The sequence below is a fragment of the Anopheles merus genome, chromosome 2R (assembly GCF_017562075.2).
Source record: "Anopheles merus strain MAF chromosome 2R, AmerM5.1, whole genome shotgun sequence".
Taxonomy (NCBI): Eukaryota; Metazoa; Arthropoda; class Insecta; order Diptera; family Culicidae; genus Anopheles; species Anopheles merus.
The window spans coordinates 53,063,291-53,088,403 of record NC_054082.1 but is presented as its reverse complement, the minus strand read 5'-3'; the positions used below and the strand labels follow the sequence as shown (position 1 = coordinate 53,088,403).

At 44.8% G+C, this 25,113-nt stretch overlaps 2 protein-coding genes across 3 annotated transcripts in view; both read left to right on the top strand.

The window, feature by feature from the left end:
* LOC121588349 overlaps positions 1 to 25,113 on the top strand; it is a 45,674-nt gene that overhangs the window by 234 nt on the left and 20,327 nt on the right. For both annotated transcript variants that reach the window (XM_041906173.1, XM_041906174.1), the window contains exon 2: positions 3,378 to 3,741. The gene's annotated coding sequence lies outside the window, so the exon portion shown is untranslated. The remainder of the gene's footprint in view (positions 1 to 3,377; positions 3,742 to 25,113) is intronic.
* LOC121588350 lies at positions 19,780 to 21,012 on the top strand. The gene is made up of 2 exons (XM_041906175.1): positions 19,780 to 19,956; positions 20,039 to 21,012. Exons 1-2 carry the CDS (start codon positions 19,861 to 19,863, stop codon positions 20,939 to 20,941), a joined length of 999 nt encoding a protein of 332 aa, XP_041762109.1. The 5' UTR covers positions 19,780 to 19,860; the 3' UTR covers positions 20,942 to 21,012.

Genomic DNA, 25,113 nt, shown 5'->3' with positions numbered 1-25,113 from the left:
GGTTGTAGGACAGATAAGGTTTATTATGAGTGTTGTTGAAATTGGAAAAACATGGTGACACTAGGCGTTAAGTGTGAATGTGCAGCGTGCTGTATATGTGTGTAATTGTGTTGATCAGGGAGGCGTGCGATTGCGTTGTACAAGATGGTGGAAAGCGTACTGCGTTGAATGCATTTCGTTTTGGGTTGCTCCCAGTGGCCGTTGATGCGGCGTGCATGTGCAACGGAATGAGGTTGATTGTGTGTGGTTTTGGGGATGGAATGACGCTGTGCGGCATGAGGGCCAGAGGGCGGGTGAATTTCGGATGGTCATCCGGCGATACGCTTGATCAGTGGCAACACGCCAAGCACTCTCGTGTATATGTGTGTGAATGTAGAGTGTGTGTGAGTGTGTGAGAGTGTGTGATAGAGAAACGGGCGCCGCGGGGTGAAATGAAACGAAAAACAGGTTTCCAACAAGAGAGAAAGTTGCGAAAGCAACCGCAGAAATCAAACAAGCGAACCGTCGCGAACGTTAGCCTACTCGAACCGTTGTTTCGTGTGTCGTGCGTTTTCCGTTTCCCCGCAGGTGACGGTGAATGGTTTGTGAGTTGGAGTGAACAAAAAGTCACGAAAAGAAGAAAATGACCGCTGCTACTTTTTGGCAGCCACAAAAAAAAAAAGCATCGAAGGTTCAAGGAACGGCAGCTTTTCCTCCTCGCTACTAAAACAAATAACAGTTTGCTAACCAAAAACGTCAAAACCCAAAATTGTGAGGGCAACCGAAACGCGTGGCCGTTAGTTGCTGGCACAAAACAGGCTACTGTATGCCTATGTTTGACCCAAGTGCTACTTGTTGTGTGAGGCACGTTAAGTGGCGTTAGGCTGAAATTCGATCATCCGCAACGTGCTGCCGGTAAACCGGTGCGCCGGTGCGGCTACGTTCGATGGTTCACAGCGAATTTGCAAACTCCAAAAGACAGAAATAGAAAACGGATCGTTCATCAAACGTGTGGCCTTCGTTCATCCTGACTAGTGTGAGGCCACACTTGCGAGCAGTTCTTTTTCCAAGAATTACCACGACCGACCGTAATCATAGGGCGAGGCTTGGCTTGGAACCATCCGGGCTGGCTGGCAACTGTACAGACTGGTCCAAAATGATGGTGCTGAAAGGTTTAGTAACAAAAGCATGGTTGGTACGGTGCTATGGTGAAAGTGGTCGATGGTTAAGCTAGCTGAATGGGACGCATCGTGTGCAGTTTTATTGCATTGCAGCTCTCTTTTGCCGTAGATTGTGGCCATCTGCAGAATTTATTCGTTTTCTTTTTTTCGTTGCGAGAGTACGGCCGAAAGTCGGTCGTTAGCGAAGCACAGTGGTGCATGTAGCCTTTTTACGTTTATTTGTTTGTGATTTTAAAATAAAATTGCAGGCTTTTCATCATCAGTGAGCGGAGAAAAAAAGGGTCGGCACTTTGTCCACTACGAAAAACTTAATTGTAGTCTTTTGCTATGGGAGGTACAGCTCAAAGGAACTGTAATGAAATCACATTATGTATAACGTCCAATTAAAATGTCCATCGACTCAAACGGCTTGATTAAACGCTATTCACTTGCATCTTGCATCAGCGACTGTAACGCATTCGATACGTATTCTTCCCATTCAAACGCCACTTTTCCACTACCCGCATAACCGAGAGCATCCTCTCCACCTGCTTTGCAAACACTTTTACTAATGCCCATTAGATGCGCCATTGCCGCGCAGACTTGCTACACGCGGACATTACGGACTGCTCTTTCACTTTCTTTTACGCTTGATTTGCGGCAATTTCTTCGCGAACACCTCACCAACATGCTGGCTAATTTGCTTCGAAAACGGTGAAGACGACGGGCAATGCTGTGTGGCCGTGCGGTTGTACCAACACTCAGAAACAGTGAGATGAATCGTGTTGCGTTGAGGTTTTTGATGGGATTTTCTTAATCAGCGAAGTAATCATCATTATGGCGCGGTGTGTCCTATCGACGGTACATACGAAAACACTGAAAGCTCGAATCCCCCCTCCCGAATCTTGTATACACTCCATCGCGCGTGGCCTCGTTAAAGGTTGATCATCATCGAACCATCTCTGCGCTATCATCATTATCGGTGCTCATCTGCCGGGTATCGCAGGGTGCAGCAAGGGAGCTGAAGCCATTTTCATGCCGTTTCGTGTTTTTTTTTTTGGTTGTTGTGTTTCACCGCCTCCCAAATCTTTCTAAGCCATCGGCATTTCGTTATGCAAAGTTAAGGAGCCCCCGTCATGGCCATGCGCGCGGAAGATTGAATATTGATCAGTTTCAAAAAAGCCAAAATTTCAAAACAAAACACCAACTGCCGAAGGAAAGAACGCACGATAGAGCGCAAACAAAACCAAAATCATAAGCAACAAAAAAATAAAAGGATATGAACGGAAAATGTTCGATAAAACCGTGAAACGATGCACTGGCAACGATGCTGCATAAATAAATTGGAAGAAGCGGAAAGCGATCAGTCGGGTTGGGGCAGTGTTAGCGGACCGCGGGGTTTGCTGAAATGGCAGAAATAATGAAATCGGAAAACCCAATCGCGAAGGCCGTCAGAAAACATGAAATGAAAATTTACAACGAAAGAGAAAGGGCTTCGGGAAGGATGCTTCAATCATGATGGATGGATGCTGCATAATGGATGGCAGTTGAAGTAGAGAGTGAAAGAGAGAAGAAGAAAAGAAAAACAGAGAGACACTGTACTGCGAGTTTTCTGGCGTCGGCTGAGGTGGTCGGTGGGTAGATTAAATCGTAAGCAAAATTGAACCACAGACTAAAGGAAAAATTCGGGCTAAGTTAGAAAGAAAAAAACTGAAAACATTATTTCAGACGACTTGTAACCACTTGCCGCCAGAAAATCGATGGATTGATTATTGATTGTGATTTAAAAGTAAGTTTCATGGTAGCGTGACGGCACTCGTTCGGGATTCTTTGTTCGTTTCGGATGGTTTAAATTTTCCGACCGAGTTAAAATGGAACCAAAACAATAACAATATAATGTATTAGTTACTTTGTTGCCCCTGACTGGCGTGGTTGTGCCATTAAAATATTCCACCCTGCTGGAGATCACCTGTTCAAAAGTTATTTGAATAAAAACAAACTCGTTTCCATCTCATTTCACCACGAACGAGTGCTTATCATTCCGTGCCGGAATCAACGACTATGTGTGTGAGTGTATGTATTAGGCTTCGCTGTTTGGTCCTGTTTTTTTGTTTGTTAATATTTCGTATTGATGGCACTGAACGGTGAAGTGAGAGTTTCCAGCGTGTTTATTTTCTTTCCCGCTACCCTTTGTGAGCTATCGTGACGTGATTTGTGTTCTTTTTCCCCCCAATTCAGTTAGTGTTGCGTGTGAACTAGTGCTGCAGATAAGAAAGTTGTGAATTGGAAGTGTGAAGCAGTTCAGAAAAAAGGGCACGAAGAAATATCATAAAATCGGAAAAGAAAGCCAAAGTCGTACCGGAACGCAAACGAAGTGAATAAATAAAACAAAACGAAAAAAAAAATCGAACGGACAAGCAGCTCATTAGCGGGGCATTACGAACGGTGGTGGCAAAGCCGGAACCTGCGGACGGAACTACGGTTACGGCGCTTCCCCATATCACAAGTGATAGGAGTAAAATCCTATCGATACGACCCGACATCGATTAACGTGTGGGCTGCCTCGTCGGAATAGTTAGCAGACCGCACCTAGCCACAGAAGGTGAGTGTTTTTCATTGAATTAGTTTGATTTTATTACTAATTAGCTAAGCCTGAGATATATTTTTTTGATGCAGTCGACATCGATCAACATTTGATAAATTATAATAAAATCTCCTATGCTTATCAGTATAATGGAATTGTATAGAATAAAAAAATAAAAAGGAACAGTGTTGTCAACATGTTCGTGAACATGCCTCGAAAGCTATCTTCAAAGGGACGAAAATATGATAGTTTCTATATTAAAAGGACACCTTTTAATACAAAATAAAAATACAAAATGTCATATAGGAAATCTCCTGTGTCAAAATAAAAACAGAGACTGCAGCCGGATCTGAGATTTTAAATATCGTTTAATTTTGAGATTTTTTTTTGAATTGATTGATTGAAAAACCTCAAAAAGACCAGGAGACAGGGGATATATTGAAAACAAATCAATGTATCAAAAAGTACTCATGAGCTTACCGTAATTATTAAAACTATGTCGCTATCCCTGAAACGTAATAGAATCATTAAAAACTGTACATAAACCTTACATTGCCTATCTCTCCGAGGACTATTTCCATAGCCTTGAGTAACCAGGCCAAAAAACAAATCACAAAAAAACAATCCCCTGTGATTCAGTGATAGTTTCTTTTGAAGGATAAAAACATGCCCTCTTCTAGTGAAGCATCTAATGAATTGATTTTAATACGAGCCGCATTGATTGGGACCCAGAGATACGCACCGAAAGCAAACCATTTCGATAGAGTCGTGATAATTTTTACATTTGCTGAGCCACTCTACGTTATCCCTTTGTTATCCTTGGGACATGGTGTGCCGACACGTAGCAGCATGGTGCCACCCCGTGCACGGTTAGCAGAAAATCAGTTCGAATGGCACTCTCAAAAATTCGATTACTCCATTCCATGCCATGCTGGGCCAAAACTGTCGCCAAAAAAGGGTCCCCTTTTTGATTGTAGCATCCGCAACTGATCCACTTAGAGTCGCTGTTTGTTCAGCGTTTTACCTTTTACCCTTCCCGGTCAAGCTGCAGCGCCTTTTTCACTTGGGTTCGTAAAATACGCACCTCATAAGGTTCGGGGAGTGTTGGAAATGCACGAACCTTAACCTTCGCAAAACGATGAGCACGATAGCAGATCGTTTTGAGCGGTTGGAATGGTTTCTTTCACTTTGGGCAGGGTGGAATAAAAGAAACAACCACGCTTTCTCTGTGGCGGTCCAGTGGCGGAAAAATACAGTCATTTTGATGGTAACTTTTTTCTTCTATACGCTACAATCTTTTCGAGCAGGCCAGCCGACGTACCCATCCGTTTTCGATTGCGTGGCAATACCGTGGCTGGTGCCGCACGGCCGTGTATTGGCATTCACAAAAAAGGGCGCCTCCATTCCGCCTTGAATGTTGAGGAGACGGCTGCAAGAACAAACAAATTCCTGCTCTTCTTTTCTGCCAGCTTGGCGCTGCACGCTTCTTTGTGCCATTCCACAGTTATCAGATGCTGACGAGTTGCGTTTCTTTTTGCCACGGACAAAGCATCCTGGGACCACTTTAGACCTTCTTCCTTTTTTCATGCCCTTTGTAGCTCTTTCTCCCCGCTCAGGGTAATCATGGTGTGTTCTGGCAATAGAGTGTGGTGGCGACGCCAGAAACGGCAGAATCGCACACCAGGGGCAACTTTGCTCCGGACGGCGCGAGTTCTGCGGAAAAGCTGCAGTAATTTTGACGTTACAAGTCCCGCGAGGCCGTTTTCATTTCGCAGCTCTAGTAGAAGGTGCCCCGGTAGAAAAGCATACGGGAAAAGCGGAACGAACATGACGGCTAACGGGAAGGGATCGTTTTTTTTTGACACTGTAATCAAGTGAAGTAGTGTGGATGGTTTTGATGTTTAATTTCATTGAGTTTAAGCGTTGAATTGTTTTGAAACATGTAATACAAACGCTACTTTTGAGTTTTTTTTTTGGTACTAAATGCAGAAGCATGATAATTGAAAATTTAGTACAACTAGTAGCTTATTTATTGGTTCAAGTCGATAAATTAAAAAGGTTATCAGTTGCTCATTTGTTTTTGATCCTTGTTTTGAAACGAATGTTTAAACAATGGTAAAATTGTTTGCAAATCTATGGAGTATTCCTACCACAACCTAACCATCTTTTGTTTATTCAGTGCCCCACCAGCGATCAACAAACGATCCAATTATGTTGGTGCCGAAACTGTGTGGGACGTTCCAATTTATTAAATCTACAAAATTAAAATGCTCCCTCCACATACATTACCTAGCCTGTGGGCTACTTTCCTTTCCAATGTTTAAATTCCGAAAAAAATGGGCAAACATTACGGGCGGGCCTTTAAATAGCTCCAAGGCCTATAACTGACTTTTGCAGCAGTTTGTAAGTCACCTATTTTTACGCGCTTTATCGCTCAAGGACACGTTGTAAGCAAACCATCAGCCAACAGAAGCTTGTCGGACATTGTTCAACGGTAATGGGAAACGGAAACCATTTCAAGCAGTGTTTTGTTTGTGAAACAGCAACAAATCCGAAGAGAAAACACAGTCGAAGAACCGAACGAACAGCGTGCAAAGACAGCTGTCACTGGGACATAATGTCGGAAAGTAAACTTGGGGCTGTGTGCATATTGATGAGGGATTTTACAAAAAAAAATGGCAGAAGTTTGGTCCAAATTGTGTGGGTGGGACACCGAGGCTGGAAACATTTTCTTTTTCAAAGGACACTGTTTACCTGGTGCTATTTTCCCAAGCTAATGAACCATTCAGTGTACCATCCGTTCTCACCAGCTCTCCGTACTAAAGGTACCTTTTTGAGCTTCAATGTTGGTAAATTTCCATCAAAATTCTGCCTCCCTATGGCCGAGCAGGTTTTCCACAAAGACATTACATTACCTTTACCGTAGGAATCTCTTGTCGAGAATGCAGAGCCCAGGTTCCCCCAAAATCTGGAGCTAATTTGATAAATGTTCAAACGAAAGTGGCTTCAAAGGTGCTAAAAATACTGTCACAAAGGGAAAGAAAACGGCGACGCTTACCGATATGCCCCGAGGCTTAGAGAATGGTAATCTTATTACTGAAATTAATGTGACAAATTTTAATGAAATAATTTACCTCAGCCGGCACCAGATGGAATTGCTATGCTTGCGGAAGACTTTTCCGCCCAGCATTATTTGTAGCACATTTGCGCTACATTTGGCCGGCAAGAATTGGGAAAAGTTCATCCGAGCGCGCAAAACTCTCCAGCAACGGAGAGTCTTTGTTTGGCAGGCAATATGTATCTGGATCAGGCTTTTGCTAAAGTTTCTTATCCTTGGCGGTGATTAACGGACCGGCCATATTTACGCGCGAGGTCATCAATTCCGGTCTTGGTCTTCGTGTTCGTTTTCAGTGGTCAGCAGCAGCTGCAGTGGTTGGATTTTCTGCCTCTCCTCAAGCTCGTCCATCCAGCGCGCAAAGCCAACGCACGTGAATATGTTGTTTGCCCAGGCTCTTAGTCGCAATAAACACTGATAAGTAGAGATCGCGTTGGATATCAATTTTCTCGCATTTTCACCGTCCGCCCATACCCGCGCTTTTCCCTAGCGTATGGCATTAGACGGAGGCACATGTGAGTGAGGCCCGAGGCACACGCTATACGAGCTCGAGCTCTGCATCGTAACCGAACCTTCCACAACATTTTGGGCTCTTTTGTCATTGGAAGACAACGGTTTTTTTATATTCGCGTGTTTTCCCACATCGTACTTCACGCGAAAAACGCACACAATTTTTGGGGCAATAAGATGAGAGTTTAGCGAACAACGACGGAATAGGGATGGCGAAGGAACAAGCTTCGCGTAGTAAATTCAGCAGATGATGGTTTATGGTACGTACGATGCCGGAAATCCTACGTATACAAAGAGCCGATTTTTATAGAAAGCAGAGGCAGACGGGAAAAAACGACATAGCATCATCTTGCGGAAGGAACATGTGGAAAGGGAGAAGAGGAGCAGAAAGTGCGGCAGACTGCCGCCGGAAGCTTATCTTTCCCATTGCCTTGGTAGGTCGGTAATGGAATGGAACGTGTCTGCAGGCATGGCAAACAGTGTCATCCTGTAGTCATCTCACAAAGTGCACGATAACCATGGAAACACGCACTACACAACGGACGCGCTACATACGGTTGGTTAAAAGGCGTTTGCACAAGCTACGCCCTTAAGGGGTGGAAAATAAAAAAAACGGAGCAAATTTATTGGAGTGCGAATGTGTTTGTCCCCAAATGGATGATGTTCAAAATTGCATCTTCTACGTAGGAGACTTTCAAGGAATCATTACATTTTGAACTCGTCATGCAGTACACGTGCTCCACGTTCTTCGATCACAGCTGCTGCTCCTGTCGAGGATGTTTGAAAGTTCATAGCTGTAGTGATACCTGGCGAAAATCGGAAATACATCGTCATTTTTCCATTCAATACAATTGCTTTCCATAACCTGCACCATTACAAACTGCAAACTCACGCTCTATTCAATCGTTGGAGAATGTCATGAGCAGGAAGGTAGCGCTTACTGCTTTGCTGAGAATGTCAATTAAATTGCGAGCATGCGAAAGCTGTTCCTCCAGATATTGAACATGTCACAGCAGCTGCAGAGAAAACAGGGAGAATCATTCCTCGGAAGGAAAACTATTGGATGATTGCACTGTAAAGGTATCCAGCAGGGATTACATTTCAGCTTCGTTCAGGTATCTAAATATTGCTCCAAAAACGTTCCACACCACCGCTGTAAAGTTCGACAACGGCTTGTTAGGTGATTGTTGCGAGTAAAAAAGTTTGCCAATAATAGTGCTCATCAAAAGTTGTCGATAAAACCGGTGTCACATTCGTACATGTAAAGTGAGCTATGCATTTATTTATTTATTGTTTACCACTGGTACAAGAGAGGATCCCAGAGAGGACAACAGAGGATTGTGTGAGAGGGAAATCCATTTGCGATGTCTCGGGCTAGACCAGAGCAGCTATCTGGTCATTCGCTTGCTTGGTTCGCCATCAAACAGGAGACAAGTTTGGCGTCCAGTTGTCCCCAGCTATGTTACACAAATACTCACACACATGCGTGAAACAGGCGAATTCGAGTATGAACCCTTTTTGATAAGTGGAGTTGGCGCCTAGTCCAACGATGGCGACGTGAGGGTATGGCGTAGAGTGGTAAAAAGCAGAGACTGACTTTGGCGTTTGCACTGGTAGCGAAGGGGATGAGAAGCATAAAACGATGGTAGATAACGCTATGCTGCTGAACTCTAGCCTGATCGGACCGATAAAACCATCATCATGAGAGCGCAGCGAGATAAAACGGCTGAAGGACTTGTTTGGCACATATCAGAGGATAAATTTAGACGTTTTTATCTTAAAGTTCCCATTCCAGACATGAATAGTGTTACTACAATTAATGATTGTATCGAAACAGATTTAATTCCCTTGTAAGGGTTTATTTTCTTCAAACTTGCTTCAAACAATTCATGTTTGCGTCACAAGAACTGCAAAAAGAAAAAAATATAAATATTGAATGTACGCCATGCAAATCCATACTGTTAGTTAATTACTTTAAGTTTGTCACTAAATTTATAAAAATCAAACACATTCTAACGTCACTATTTGCATTACTAACTCAAATTAACTCTGTTGCAAATCATAAATCACGTGTGGGACGGATACAACAGCATAGGGAAAACACCATATAACATCTTCTCGTGAACGGGAAATGAGTCGAGGGCCATAGAGAAATTTGTGTAACGTTTTCCTGCTGACCGGCCAGTCAACGCTGGCATGAAGAATGCTCCCGTGTGGACATCCTGCATGTACAATATAATACTATGTGGAATGTGTGCAAATGGACGTGCTGAGTTTAGAATGGACACATAGATAAAAAAGAAACAGCTTAGTTAGTTTTCCATGGACAATATATCCGCTTACCTAGTAGGGATGTATGCACTTACACCACCAAAAGCGTTATGACAGGACGTGGTGTAGGTGAACGTGTTTTAATTAACGAAGGATCCGATATACTCGAATTGGGTATGAAACAATGTGGTTTGAACGAACCAAACCTCCCATTCCAACCGGGCATTTGCATTCCAATGAGTAACTAACTCCTGTTTCATTCGTAGAGCTTGGGATTTGGCTAGCCTTACTATTGTGTCGCGCTTCATTAGTTGGGATGAAAAGACAGTTGATGGCGGCTAGGAATGTTTCAGTAGCTTCCAGCTCATTGCCTGGTTGGTGGTAGCTTCACAATGGAACACAACCATCAACCATCTATAAACTTATGACGATGCAAAACCAATGACTGTCCCATTATCGAATATTGGACATTTTGAAATGATGAACATTGGCATTCTCCTAGCACCTCGTCACACATAACATCTACTCCTGTGCAAATGGTTTCAGGGCGACGAGAGCTAGTTCCTGTCGCCGTCAAATCGGCAGCGAAAAGAGCATGAATTTCTGCTCCATCAAATCGTCCCGCTTGACGTAGCCGAGGGAGGACGACACACCGACACACTGGTGCCGGTTTCGACTGTGCTCGTTTCGGGTGATAACGGGCGGCATAGGAAACGTCACCGAGAACCTGTAAGGAAGTATTTGGACTGTTAGGGTGCCGTGGTTAGGATGCTTCATTAGCGTAACCGGTAGCAGTCGTTGCCTTTGGGAGCCCTTCCTTGATCCCTAATAACCGTTTTTCCTCCAGTTCTTGGCCGTTGGCTCCCTCTATACGATCGTCTCTGCGCTGCGGTTGTATGAATTATTCATGGAGCAAAGGATAAGATTGCTAGCAAAAGTAGCGACGATGATGGTGGCGATGGTTTTGCTTTCAGCTGTTCAGTTCTGCTGTGGCCTACCAAACCAAAGTCCTCGCAGGGCTCTCGACCTTGGCGAAAGTCTTCCTCGCCACTCGAAGAACTTCTTCGACTAACACTTGGATCGATTCGAAGTTGACGTGGAAACCTTTCGAGAGCTCGTCTTCACCAATGGGAAGGGCTTTTCAAGAAGAGTCGGTCACGGGTGTACCATAGGGTTAGCATGAATGAGCCTGGGGCTCAGTTACATTCGGATATGTTTATTCATCTGTTGAGAAGATCCTTTTACTTAAGCTGCCGGTAACACATTATAGTGAAGTTTTACGTCCAAAATTCGTATACACTTGTGTCGTCACGAAATGTATTCATCGTGTGATGTAACGGTTGTGTTTTTATCAACCACAAGCTCGTTGCATTTTTCTGCAATAAAAAGCGCTTCTGCTTAATAAAAATGCGTATTTTTTTGGCGTCGAAATTCAATATTTCCACATAGTGTACACTAGCCATGCGAGGACAAAAACTAAAAAAAAATCAGTTATGGATATCCATGCAAATAGCATGTAGCTAGATGCAGTCAAAAATCGCTTTTTCTATTTTATTCTTTTCTGCAAACTGTGTCTGTCCGGCATTCGTTAACGTCGGATGCATTTGCACCCGTCATATGCATCGTTGAGCCGTTTTCCACACATTTAGGACAGTGCTTCCGAATCGTTGCACAGAGAATTGGACTGTGCTTCTACATGCTTCGTCCATACGCTCTACTTTCGTCTTGCGCGTTTGTATTGTTTTTTTTCTGTCCAAAAATATACATCCAGTTTCTGCTACGCTTGTTCATCGTATCGAGCCAAGAATAAATTTTGTGATGCAAATTTTCAAGCTTCACAGAATCGCTCATCCCAGGACAGTTTTTAAACGAATCATAATTTGGTTTCATTCTTGATGCTTGTGTGGTGGCTTTTTGCAGAATTGATACATTTCACGATATATCGTTACCGCAAATTAAAGATTCATTTATGCCGGTATGTGCAGGCGAAAATGCGACTGTCAATTCAAACGTTATTTATTGCAATGGACTGTGATTGCATACTTCACGCTTCTTCGAATACTTTTGCTTCTAATTCGTTCACCAAGTCCTTCGTTCGTTCGTTTTTCTTCGCAAGGTTTTCTTCAAAGCGATGGAAAACCGTGTCCGTGGATACGAGTAAGGAGCGGTGCAGCGGAGTTTGTCGATTGCCTCGGGTCGGAAGCAATAAAGGCTGAGTGAAATTAGTTCCCCGGAGCGGGATTCATAAAATATCAATCACATTTTCGTTGATGGAAACCGACCGCCGCTGGGAGAGATTCGTCTGACCGTTTCGTGCTTTGTGAAACGAGAACAAGAACCACTTTTACTCAATTTGTCGTCGTAATTGGTTTAGTGTGCGAGCATGGAGTTTCTTAAGCCATGTTCTCTGATTGATTTCGTAGCTTTTCATTTGTGTCGTTGAAAGACTTTCCGTTTGACTTACACGCCTACACTCACCATGTTTACGGTAGCAAGTGTAGCACAATACTTATGGACCAACGTAACGATATGGCAAGGCACTGAAAAATGGTAATCAATAGCAGGGCACTGCGAACTGTGGGTCCATTTTCCATACCTTCCCAAAGCCTCAGTTCGCACGAAACACTTTGCCCTGGGAATGGCACAGAGGAAGATAAAGTAAGTATTATTTTTTCGTGTTGGTCTGGCTGTGTTAAAGAGTTTCAAGTGATATGTTTAAGATAGATGCTAGATTGATTGCGTAGTTTATAGTACCTGTAAGCGATGATACTATGAAAATGCAAAAATATGTCATTAAAATAAGCGCGAGTGACCATGAGATGGCCATGGTACAAGATTCCCATGGTAAATATATTAAAATTCCTGTTTTGTACTGCCGCTGTGCTTCGCTTCGTTATTCTTGATTTAGTGTTTTGTTGTTACGCTTGTGCATCCTTTCCATTTTCACACGGCTTGATTTTATTTAACACACTTACCCGTGGCTCGTACTCCAACTCTCGGATGAAATAAGGATCTTCAAACGTCAGGCACTCAAGTCCAGAGTGGCTGAAGAGCGTCCTGTCAAACCTGGAATAGAATGGACGAGATGAAAGCAAATTGTAAACCGGCTGAGTCAAGTGTACTAACCTGCCTCGGTGTTGGATGAGATTGGAAGCGATTTAATGGTGAGGCATCAGGTCAGAAATAACAAGCACATTTTCCTACCTGGCTCCAGAAAACCTCGGTTAAGGATACTCGTACAGTGGCGATCAAAAAATAATATCACGAAGGTGTGATTGGTTTGTTTTACGATGCTTTCTCATTCAAAATGGATGTTGCCATGATACGTTTGGCTTTTGCTTGTCTTTATTTTCTATGTATTAGTGGATGTGCAAAAAAGAGCTCTTCGAAGCATTGCCTTAGGGTTTTTATCCGCTCTCTACTGTAAAAAAAACTTGTTGTACGCACTCGGAAACCCAGCTTCAGCGGGCGTTGGGTATACAGGTATGGAAATATTTGATAGCAGCGTGCACAGGCAGAGTCGATCCGAACCTAAATCTCGCATAAAATTGTTGAACCATAATTCGAGTGTTTCTACAGCAACACAATCAAAGCTCGAAACCAACGCAGTGCGACCCACTGAGCAGAGAGTGGAAACGCAGTATCCGTTTAAAATTAGTGATGCATGGCTGGGGTTATGCTGATTGACCTAGAACAAAGCCAGAGGGGAATGTGTCTTTCTTTAGTTCTAAAGGCTCCAAACGATTACACGTTGGCGTAGATGGCCGTAATCGCATAGTTAATCGCTTCGCTGGAAATGTTCGCCTGATGGCACATCAGGCCACACCGATAGAACTAGCAACCGCACAAAGCTTGGCCCGAATCACTGCCGGCAAACATGGTGAGTTCTGTTCTTTTGCTGCATCACACGTACAGCGCACATCAACTGCCATCAAAATCAAGACATCAGTTAAGGTAAAGTATTGGTAGAGCTTCCTGAAAATGGTAGGGGGCTGTGTGAGTGAAAAAACGTTACATTTCTCATAAAACATCCCTTCCTTACTGGCTGCTGATTGGATTTTCTCTAGCCAGTTCCGATTCTCACCCCGACTCGCTAGCTCTAAGCTTCTAAGCTAAGATTGCACATACACGCACAAACACGTACAGTCACGTACGAAAGTAGGGCGAAACTTAATTACACTCATTGCATTAAATACGCTTCACAAGTGTCGGTCGCTAGTGACTGAAATGGGTTTTCAATCTGTCTGCTTACAAGCACTTAACTAACGAGAAGTGGAATGCTTGGCCCGACGAACGTGTGGTCCTCGGCAAACTGCAATCTCAGACGTACGTTGCACTTGATTCATGCCACACCGATGCAAGTGCAGTGCTCTCTCCTGAGAAGCATCGGCTGAGGGCAGTCCAATTCTCAAGGATTCCATTTCCCGATTTACGGGCATTTAGTCCGAAGCATTGCAATTGGTTGAATGGGTTGGTGCATGGGATGTAACGTTGATTTGTTGCATTGAACAACTTATTACTGCAACATGACAGTTTGATTTCTGTTCGACAACTTCTGGTTGCTATTTTGCGTTTGAGGCAGGGCGTTTTTGTTTCGATCGAAGAAAGATCATAACGTTCGGGCCTTTAACGATACTGGCCCGTTTTTTATATGAACTTTGACTGTTAGTGGTTTAATTCATGGCAGCAATCCATAAAAACCACACGCCAAACTATCCTGAAGCTAAGAAGAAAAACAAACAGTAAAAAATTATTGTTTCACTGACATGTTGAAATGTCCGCTTTCTAACTTAAACTATCAACGTGGCTTTTGTTGCATATTCAGTCCTAATCTCACTCTATCTCTGCCAGCGTACATTCGATCTTCGTAAGATAGAACATGCCTACATCTCTTTTCTGTTCACTCTTTTCTGACAAAATCATTTTTTTTAATTTTCCATTCGATTTTATATATAGTGAGATAATAGACTTGTGATAACTCACAAGTATTGTTCCGGCACTTCTATAAACTTCACTGAATAAACGGGTTGATTGTGTAGCGTATTTCTTAATTACACAAAATGACAAATCTTGCAACATTTAGCAAACATTAGCAATCAATTCGATACCATTCAGGCGTGTGCTGCGTTATGTTTACGATGTGACAAACAGCAAACCCCTTTTATTGCTGCCCATTAACAATGATCGTTATCGTTCCACCTGCGTCTGTGCGAAACCGTACGTCTTCTTTTGTGTGCCGTTTGGAAACATTATTGACGTTATCTTTCTATTCTACGGCAGTTTAACTGTGCGGCATTATGGCATTTCGCGTATCCTTCGCACCATCCCCGCTGGTGTTCATAATACGCGCGGAAATGAGGTTAGATTATTCGTACGAAACTGAAATCTCCCCCCTTCCTGGCATGCTCTCTACAATCTGTTTGCTTTCACCACAAATGCTTGTTAATTGGTGTGTGTGTCTGGGTGCATGTGTGTGTGTGTGTGGGTGGGTGGGTGCATGTGTGTTTGTGTGTGTGGGTGGGTGCATGTGTGTGTGTGTGTGTGTGTGTTTGGTTGCGTTTCTCTTGGTCTAATAAACCCTCGGTAATCATGTTCCCAACGTACCTTCGGGTAAACCGCAAAAGCGTCTCCGTTTCGTACGGTAGTCACGGAGCGGCCGGGATTGTTGGTTCACGTGTCCCATCGGGCGGCAATATCGAGGTTAAGCTTTCGCAAATCGCACGATAATCTTCCCTCGTGGGAGTAAGGCTTGTGCTCTGTAAGGTTGTAAGCGCGCACCCAACGACGAGCGCTTCTATCTATCTCTGAAGAGTTTGCGAAACGCGTATGATTGAAAGCTGTCACTTTTATTACACGGCAGCTGAAAGAAACCATAGTCCAAAGAGACGGTTTGGGGCGGGGCGTGTCTGAGAAGAGGGAAATGACTCATATTATGTGAGCGATGCTGTTCGCACTTTGCGCACTACTCATCAAAAGGGCATTATCGGCATCAGATTGCTCTATAGAGGATGGCACATTTAATTAAATGTCACGGGACTTCCGGCAAGCTCGCGTGAGCAACTTTGTCATCGATCACGGGATGCATGGCATACACCTCGAACGAGGCTTTTTAGAGCCGGTTCCGGGGAAGGAGACGATCTGTTAGAAAGCAACTGATTCGATGAAACTGATTTTATTGACATGGAGCTGTGATTGACGGGTAGTGGTGAGGATAAAGGAGCAGGCTTATTTATCGCAATGAAACAGCTATTCCATTTGCCAACGATACCGTTTCTGACGTGTTTAGCTGATTGGCTGAGTTTTGGGATGGTGGAAAATGGTGGATGGGTTTTTGGGATGGTGGGAATTAAATTTCAAATTTTAATCTCATTTTCTCTGGCCATTGTAATTTCAAATTGTTCCATTGCAAGGGGTAATGCAATCATAGTCAGTAATTGAAATCCACGATATTTGCTCAACATTTCCCAGTTGGTGTGAAATTGGATGGATGCATCAATGTGGCTAGCTTTTCAATTTAAAATAATATTTAAACCATGAACAATGGGATTAAATACATTTCATGATGATTATTATTTTTCTATGTATTGGTTGGTATTGATATTTGTAAAAATAGTTGCGCAAGACTGGAACCACATTATTTCGATAGAAAGTCAGCAAACTGGCAGTTGCAATACTTTAATATGATCAATCGCTTACACAAACTGAACATGGGTTGAACTAGAGCATGGGTTAAACGGAACATAAGTCAAAGCATCACTATCCGATTCCGTGTGGCACGGTAGTCTCCGTTTCTCTATCTTTCCATCTTTCGTTCTCAAGCGCCATCGCTGGTATTGTGAATACATTACCTCTATACTTACACTCAAAGCCTACGATACCCGCTAGCCACTGCGACCGAGGCAACGTACTTGAACCAAGACAACTACTTTCGTTTTCTTTTCGTCGGGAGGCTTTTGACGTCGAGGATGGTTACGCTACCATGAACCTACGGCTATGTACGGAAGGGTACCGAGGGCTGTCAACTTGACGGCTTCCGACACCGCACAACAATGAATGAAAACCGAGCGTGTTATAAACGAGTGGACTCGTACTTTCTTCGCCCTCAAAAAGAGGTTTAATCTTGCGTACAATTTCTATGGTCTTGGCGCGTACATAACTCCACCGTTCATCTGCGTGTGAACGGGACCACGCCGACCAAAGCCATCGCATAGAATGAATGGAAGCGAGAAGAATTAATGGCCTCTCCCTTTTCGGGTGCGGTTCGTTTCGTTCGTGTCGTTCTTAAAGGAGAACCCTCTTCACATTACAGTTCAAAGGGTAGGACGCTTCGAGTAAAGTACTCGCTTGCAAGCTCGGAACAGCGTCATGACCCCGACCGCAGCACACATTCAACGTATCCGACAGCTTTGTGGCAGACAACGTCAGGTCTGGTGCTACTACTGCTGCCGGTACTGCTGAAAGTTACGCGTTACGGTGCCAAGTCTTCCTCGGGGCAAGTGTCCGACGGGGGAGCAATAAATTGATACCGAAGAATTACAATGAAACGCAGACAAAGTCCGTGCTCCCGTTGTCTGAAACGATGGGCCGCTGGCTCATTGAGATTCTTGACAGCGCAAGATCCCGGGACGCTTAAGTGCGGCCACATTACTAATTGGTAGGATTCTTCAAACGGTTTCCTACGCTGTCTCCGGTCGTCGGTTGGGGACACTTTCTTTCGCCGTAGAGAAAAGCGTACGAGATGCGATTCGCTCGGACCGTTCCATGTTTGGGCAGATGCGACCCAGCATAAAGCACCATTTTTATAGTTCACATGAAACGTTCTACCAGGAAACGGAGCAGTTGCCCCATGCCCATACCAACTCATAACCGTGTGGCAGCAATGCAACTAAAGCGGAACAACCAGTTCGACTGATCCGACATGATAGGTTCCCGGGGACGTGTCTCGCTTATTAATGGCCATGTCTTGGGAGGGTTTTGGGACCGTGCTGTGGAACGCTTAACGCTGTGAAATCTTTCCACTCATTTCGATCATTGCGCTCGGTCTGCTGCTGCTGCTGCTGCTGCTGCTGCGGGGCAGCACACACGGCCGTGTAACGTACCGGCAAATGAAAGCACGTGGACGGGCAAACATCGTCGAGGCGTTGTTTCGTTAGCATAACAAGTTGATGGAATCCCTTCGTTAGCACGACGTGTGATGGTTTATTGAAACGGAATCCAAGCATAACCGAACACCGTGCACACACTCGCTCTTCATGTTGTCGATGGTATGTTTTGTTTTTGGGGTTGTTTGAAGAACAGGAAGCAGTGTACCTGCAGCAAATGTGAGGCTGTACGAAACCTGTGAAGCGGGGTGATAATTTGTGTAGCGCTTTCCGCAAACAGTGCTTGCGATATGTAATTGAGCGATTGAGGGCATCAGCAGCAGCTGTACTGTTGGTGCAGAGCTAGCTTAGGGAGCGCTTTGTAAGCTCCAGATTTACAGTGCTTATCCTGGCAAGAGGCACTGGGATGCCGCTGGGTAAAATCATAATTACTTCCCTCGGAAATGTGCATGAATTATGAATGATATTAAGTAGATATTTGCTGCGAGAGTGTTGTCATATTCAACAGAAAACGGGTACATACATACATGTTCCTATGAGATTCTTCACGCTATCAGGATAAACGTAAAAGAGCCGTTGATGCATCGGACCACGATGATGTGGAACAAGCACACTTCTGCTTTTGATTTGCATTAGATTATAAACTTTGTGCTCAGCGCAGCGGTTGCGTCTAATATCCTTCGTTTCCTTCCGACCTAGCAGAAGAAGGAGAAGTGAATGCTTATCGTAGAAATGATAAATCAACACTCACTCAGCGTGTACGAGACCACGTTCCAGCCACCGACCACAGGGAACGCTCTCCAGAGGGTTTGTGCTTGTCAAATAAATTCCACTCAGTCCAATCGTGAACCGTGGCATTAGCTTTCCTTGGCGTGTGTGTATGTGTGTGTTGTGCAAGTAACAGCACTACCAACGACCTTCCCTGGCCAGCTATCGAACATAAGCGATGCCAAACAGCTTTAACAGCCACTTCATCCCACGCCATTTCCTCCGGAAGTGTGTGTGTGTGTGTTTGTGTGTGTGAGTATGTTGGAGGCGATCCATAAATCACAACATTTCTGCATAAATTATGCCCATCGAAAACTCCTTCGCTGCTGACGTTCGTGCGCACATTGCCAGTGCCCCCGGGAAGATGGTCAGGTTGCTTCCATTTCCAGGTCCTCGGGACAGACGGGCCGGAAATTGAATTGTTCAGTTCGATTCGATGTAATGGTATTCATGGAAGTGAACTTTCATCCTGAACTGTCGCCCTGTATCACCTTTCTCGCGGTACGGTACTGCTCGCGGAGCTTTGTTTCGATTTGGTTGATGTGGCTTTCTTTTTTATTTATTCTAAAGTCTTCTAAACTTCCACCCTCCCATTTGTCGCGTGGAACCTTGGCGCAGTGATTTCAAAGGCAGCCCACGCCGTTAAAGACACGACGGGAAAATGTGACAAGTCTGAAGCTGGAACGAGAGCGGCTCTCTATGCTCATTGCGTACCGATGGGGACACGGTGCCGGCAGCCGGAGTCACGTTGTGTGTCAAAGTGGGAAATAAATTCCGAACGCGTATCGAAAACAAGTGGCACCTTCGGCGCCCGTGGGTCGTCGTGATGGCAGCTTCATTTTGTGGTGACAGTTGAAATTGTTTCCGTCGGTTTGTTGGCTTTTGCCGGTGGCCACAAGCTACCGTGTCTCGTGAGGCTGTTATCGATAAACCAAAGCACAAACCAGCACACCCCGAACTGGCGGGCCCTGTTGCTGTGCGTTGTTGGGCAATAAAGTTATCCCGGTAACGATACGACCACATATGCACAGCTATACAGACATGGGTACACTATATGGCGTGTATATATGGGCAAACGTTTGCAAACGTTTGGCAAGCGTTAGGGAATGGAGTATGATTGAAATGTCAATACCAAACTGGACGACGTTGTGGATGAGGACACAGTGCAACTATTTGCGCAGTTGTTGCTGTTTCAACAGAGCAGATGCACGGCTAATGGAAGACAAGGCCAGTATGGTCTGGCTGACAGCTTATCGGAGGTTGGTACACTGCTCGAGTCTGCTAGTGCGATGTGAGTACGAGCTTTGACCGGAAGCTAGCAGGATACCTCCGCATCACCGCCAACAGTGTGTCGTTCGAATCGACCAGGAAATGAGTTTCGGGACGGTCTGGGTAGCGGCAGCACTTGCTCTAGGATTGACGGTGTTGCCACAAGTGACAGGTGTCAAACACGTCGACATATTTCAGGTCAGCAAACTCCGCTCATGTTGATGGATTGTTCGGCTATCGTGGAAAATGTCCTGTTGCTTTGTAACCGATTCCATTGCAGCAATTTAACGATGGAAGCTTCGAGGCAAGTCAAAAATCATCGGACGGATCGCTAGACCCTTTGGACGAGGAAGACATCCGCACGGAACAGCCAACGAGCTGCGTCGAGGAGGTGCTGCCGACCGACCCGCTAGAGCTGCACGAAAAGCTGGAAAATGAAACGGACATTCCGCGTATGGTGGTGCAAAACATCTCCCGACCGAATCTGGGCGAGCTGTTCCAAAAGCTCACCACGGGCTTCTTCAGCCTGAACCTCTTCCAGATCGGCCAACACGTTCGCGGCGTCCTGGTCAGCATCAAGAGCCGCATGATGGCGTACACCAACGATGCCGTTGCCAAATTCGAGCACCTACGCCACCGTACGATGCGTGCGGTAAAGCGCAAGATGGACGAGCTTAACGAACAGATCCGCACCTACTTCCAGAACGAGTTCGTGGAGTACCGGGACGTGTGCCTTCCGGACGAGGACCACTGCATGAAACTGCTGCACGCCCAGATTGACCAGTATGAGCAGCGGTTGCGCACGAACGTGGAAGAATGTCACGACAAGCTGGCGGACCACCTGGCCGAGCAGCGGCGCGAAATAGACGCAGCACAACAGCTGATGGCCGAACCGTACCGTAAGATGGACGGTTGCCTGAACCGGGATGCCGGTTTTGGGCGCAGCTTCTTGGCCTGCAGTGGCAGTGCCGTGGCGAATCTGGCCCAGCTAACCACGGCATCGATGCAATCGTTCGCCGACAGGATGACCTTCCTGTCCAGCAAGTTTACGAGGCGTGTGGACAAGTTTGAAAAGTGCGTCGTGAAGAGACGGCAGCTGATGAAGCAAAACGAACGTGAGGTGGTGGAGAAGTCGAAGAGTTGCTTCAAGAAACAACAGTCTCAACCGGAAGCTTTCTTCTGACCGTGCAGCATATGGAAGACGATGATAAACACGCACACAAATAAAGCTGTGAGACGATGTTAGGTACAATTTCCGAAAGCAATCTACATCTTGAAAGGAAATGTTCACTATTCAATTGGAGGCTTATCGGAACACGCGTTTCCTGTGCCATATAAACATCCAGTTCGTCCGTTCATTCGTGTGTATCAATAAGAAGCCATCGTAAATATGCAACACGTGAGCGTGTACCGTTGAACGTCAGCTTGTGACGTTTTTGATTTTCCGTAATCCTGACAGGAGGTGAACGTTTTGACGCCTCCATTCTCCCTGGTTGTGAATGTTTGGGATGAGTCGTTGCACCTTTTTTTGTTACATCAACTGCTCCGCCATGGTGTTAAGCTCTATGACATGGCAAAGGGAGTAATCGTGTTTGTAACTCGATTTACATCCTGTCGAGAGATGATCCAAACCTGGTGTGCTGCGTATGGGAAGGAGTAACTCATCCCTTATCCTGTCACATGTATCCACCAGGTATCCACCACGCAAAAGTTCGTTGACTTGAGAGGATATGTAATGCATCTCGAAACTTTCTGACAACCTTGTAGATATTTATAGCGTCTAGAGATAGTAGCTATGAACACAAACACAACTTCCATTCCACACGATAAGTGGTGTTGCTGGAGTGTGTGTTGTTTGTGATGTGAAAATAATGCTACGATAGTTGAGCATCACAATATCGGAAACTCCATTTCAGCTCTACGCATAGACGACAAAACAAAACTTCCAACGCGAGATCTTATTGACTCAGTGCAGCTAACGCGAAGCTTTACACAACCGAAACGTTGATTTTGCACATCTGCATGCACTGCTGCTGCTGCACGTGTACAAAGGTAAATAAACCATTGCAGCAGGCTGCGCCACCAGAGTCCGTTAGGAGCTGAAAACTGCAAAAGAAGCTCTCTGCTTGTGCCAAACAGGACTGAGAGGTTGAATAAGATTGAAATTAAAATTTAATTCCCGACATTTCCGTGCCCGTTTCGGTGCCGTCTTGTACGAAGAATCCTCTGCCAACGGATCCGCTTGTTCTTTTTATATTCTACAAATGGGCTACCAGATACCAGAGCGAGGAAGAGCGGGAAGCACCTTTATGGATCCAGAAAGAGCATGGCTGTGTGTAGCGGAAGCAGAAGGAAAGTAAAAGTTTCCTTACCGCCGGCGGCCAAATTAAGTGCAGGAAGCGAGTAGATTGCTTTCAGCCCACGGGTCCGCTTTCTAGAAGGAATGTATGCATTTGCTCTTTCTTCCCTCCCACTTTTGTCCCATGTTGCCCCGGCTAAAGCCACGCTGAACGGCGTTTATGCAGAGTTTAAGGTCCGGACGACACCTACTCCACGGCAATTGCGAGAGACACACCTTCGGGGTACGTGCTCATTTCGTCGTGCTGGTTTTGTTGTTTTTTTGCTGTTTAAAACTTCCGCCAGCACTTTTCATTCGCACGTGGGCAGCCTCTTCACCATATGGAAGATTCCGGTAGTGGGGGACCATCGAGCAATTCGCCTCGCCGGTCTACTTCAATTCGGCTCGCCTTGTGCATCCTGGACGATCATTACGAACGTTTGGCGGCGGCCGGTGGTGAGGGGGGAGGGGTTGTGGGGAATCATCGTGAACAAGGCCGAAGAATGTGAAGCGTTTTGCGCGCTAAAAGTATGTTTATTTGCAAACATGCCGGCTCCATATCCTTGACTCACCGTCCCAAGATTCCTCGAGTGGCCCTACAAAAACATCCAAGAACAACCGTTCGCGGCTGGGTGTGGAGTGGGCTGTACAAGATGATGGATGAGCAGCAATTTCTCGTGGGGCTCATGTTTTTCACACACACATATACACACACACACGCGTACCAACTCTGGTACTTTTTTTACAATTCAGATGTGGCTACAAAATTTCTACATACAGAAGGATATCGCTAGATTACACTGTCTTGCAACGTTGCTTGGGCGTAAGAAAGGCCGTTCTCAGCAGCCCGGTATATCCGCTTAGGAACGACTTGAATCGAAGAATGGTGTTCGTAAGGTACGTTCGTAATACGTGGATATGTGCAAGTATCCAAAAAGGTGCACCTTACGTGCTTTGAGCAAATATTTTACAAGAAAGCGAATAAATTTGTCCTGGGAATTCACCTCCCATGTGGATGATGGCTTACGCTGGCAAACGTCGGAAAATGGGGCTGATTGTACGCACCATCTACCACTGCGTTGCGAACCCTTTTGCCCTGAACCTGTAGCTCCTACCGAACGTAATTCGCACATTTGATTCGGACGCTCAATTACGCTCGCCACTCAGCAGTGAACCTAGAGAGAACCTTCTTCGTGTAAACAGCCAAAACGCTACATTTGCATGTTCGATGCTACTTGGTTATCCTTGCAATGAAAGAACGAGCCAGATCGGAGGGGCAATCAAACAAGAAGCAGTTTCGACAATCGTTCAATATGGTCTTTGTTAGCATGTGTGTGTGTGTGTGTGTGTGTGTGTGTGTGTGTGTGTGTGTGTGTGTGTATGTGTGGTTGTAGAGACAATGAAGAGAAAGTTCCCGTGAGGGTTTGTAAATATTCGAAGATAATTCTCCGTTGAAGTCGCTGCAGAGCTAAGCTTCCCGCTCGTTGAACAGTTGGTAAACATGGTTCACTAGCTTTCGAAAATATTTAATGCTTCCAAAGTTGTTCTTCCAGGCAAAGATCTGCGTACTTAATAAGGAAATGAAGATAGGGCGAGAGTTTTGTGTGATGCTTCTTAATTGTTTAAGAATTGTTTAAGCTGCATCAGCAAAGTTTCTTCATTTCCATTATTGTAGCAGTGGCTTCCCGAACGCTCTTGCGAAAGTACTCGGACAGAGAAATAAAAAAACGTCAAAGTTTCAAGCAATTTAAATTTGCATTTAAAATCGGCAAAGTTTAACCATTCCTTCAACTCCTAGAAGTATCCCGATTTTACCAGTTCAATTGAGCTCGTAAGATACTTCTCCCGCTCTACAAGCTCAAACCCTTTCAAAGACTTGCTGAAGCGATCCTACCTGCTGGTAATTAACCACAACCGACAAAGCCGTCCGGATACTGCCGTCATATCGAATGAGCCGGCCAGACCGCCCTAACTGATTGTGACAACTAAATTGGAGTTCTCGCCCGTCGTTAGAGAAAACTAACAATCAATTCCCTAGACCACATCGTAGAACTTCGATAAAGAACCCCATACCTCGCTCGGATTCAGCCGTTTCGTGACTTCCCATTTACCCGGATGCCTTGCCCAGAAGGCCGAAAGAACGATGAAAGTCCTTGCTTTCTTTATCCTTCCTGTACGCTTCCGATTGTGTGCGCGTCGCCATTTTCCCTCCTACGATGGCATGAGAGACTTGCAAAACTAATATTGCTACTGCTTGGAGAATACTGCTTTTCGTTTACCGAAGAGCCGGGCAAGTTTTAATAATGTTGTTTTTTATGTATGTGTGTGTGTATGCACATCTTCCGTTTCTGTTCTTCGTCCCAATTTGTTCCACTTTCCACTACTATTCGTTTATTGTATGATGTCTCCTGTTAATTTCATTTTTTTTTGTTTGTTCGAGCTCCATCAATCTTAAGTCGGGTCATTCCGGAAGCCCGCAATCAGCGTTGTTTCTCCGTTGGTTCGTTCTTTCTTTCTTATTCTGGTCATACAGTTTATTTTTTATATTTGCGGTTTTATCGTTGCCAGTGGCTGGTGTAGTGAACTTTTGCCAAAGTCATAAAATAGAGCACAATCAGCTGGGATCAAACCCAGGGCTCAGATTGTGCGCTCATATCTGATGTCTCTGTTCCTTTGTCATTTTTTTGTTGGTACTTGATGGGAGATGACAACGGGACGGGAAGTTTTTCAACATCATAAAACTCAAACACGCACGCAGCGAGGAACAGCTTTAAGTAGGAATATGATAGCGAAACAAGATAGCTTGTTAGAAAATGAAGGCATTGTATGGGGAGTAATTTATTCATTGTTTTACTGGGACTGTGCAGAATATTGACGCAATGTTAGATGTCTGCATGTCGGCAATTTCGTGTATATAATAATTATATACTATATTATATATATATAATTATATAATTTGATTACTGGCGCCAAATAATTAATTATTGTGATTTCTCAAAGTTTAATGTTGAACACAT

Coding starts and splice junctions, on each gene's coding strand:
- LOC121588350 (XM_041906175.1), top strand. CDS start 19,861: ATGAGTTTCGGGACGGTCTGGGTAGCGGCAGCACTTGCTCTAGGATTG. Junction 19,957..20,038: donor AACACGTCGACATATTTCAG/GTCAGCAAACTC, acceptor ATTCCATTGCAG/CAATTTAACGATGGAAGCTT.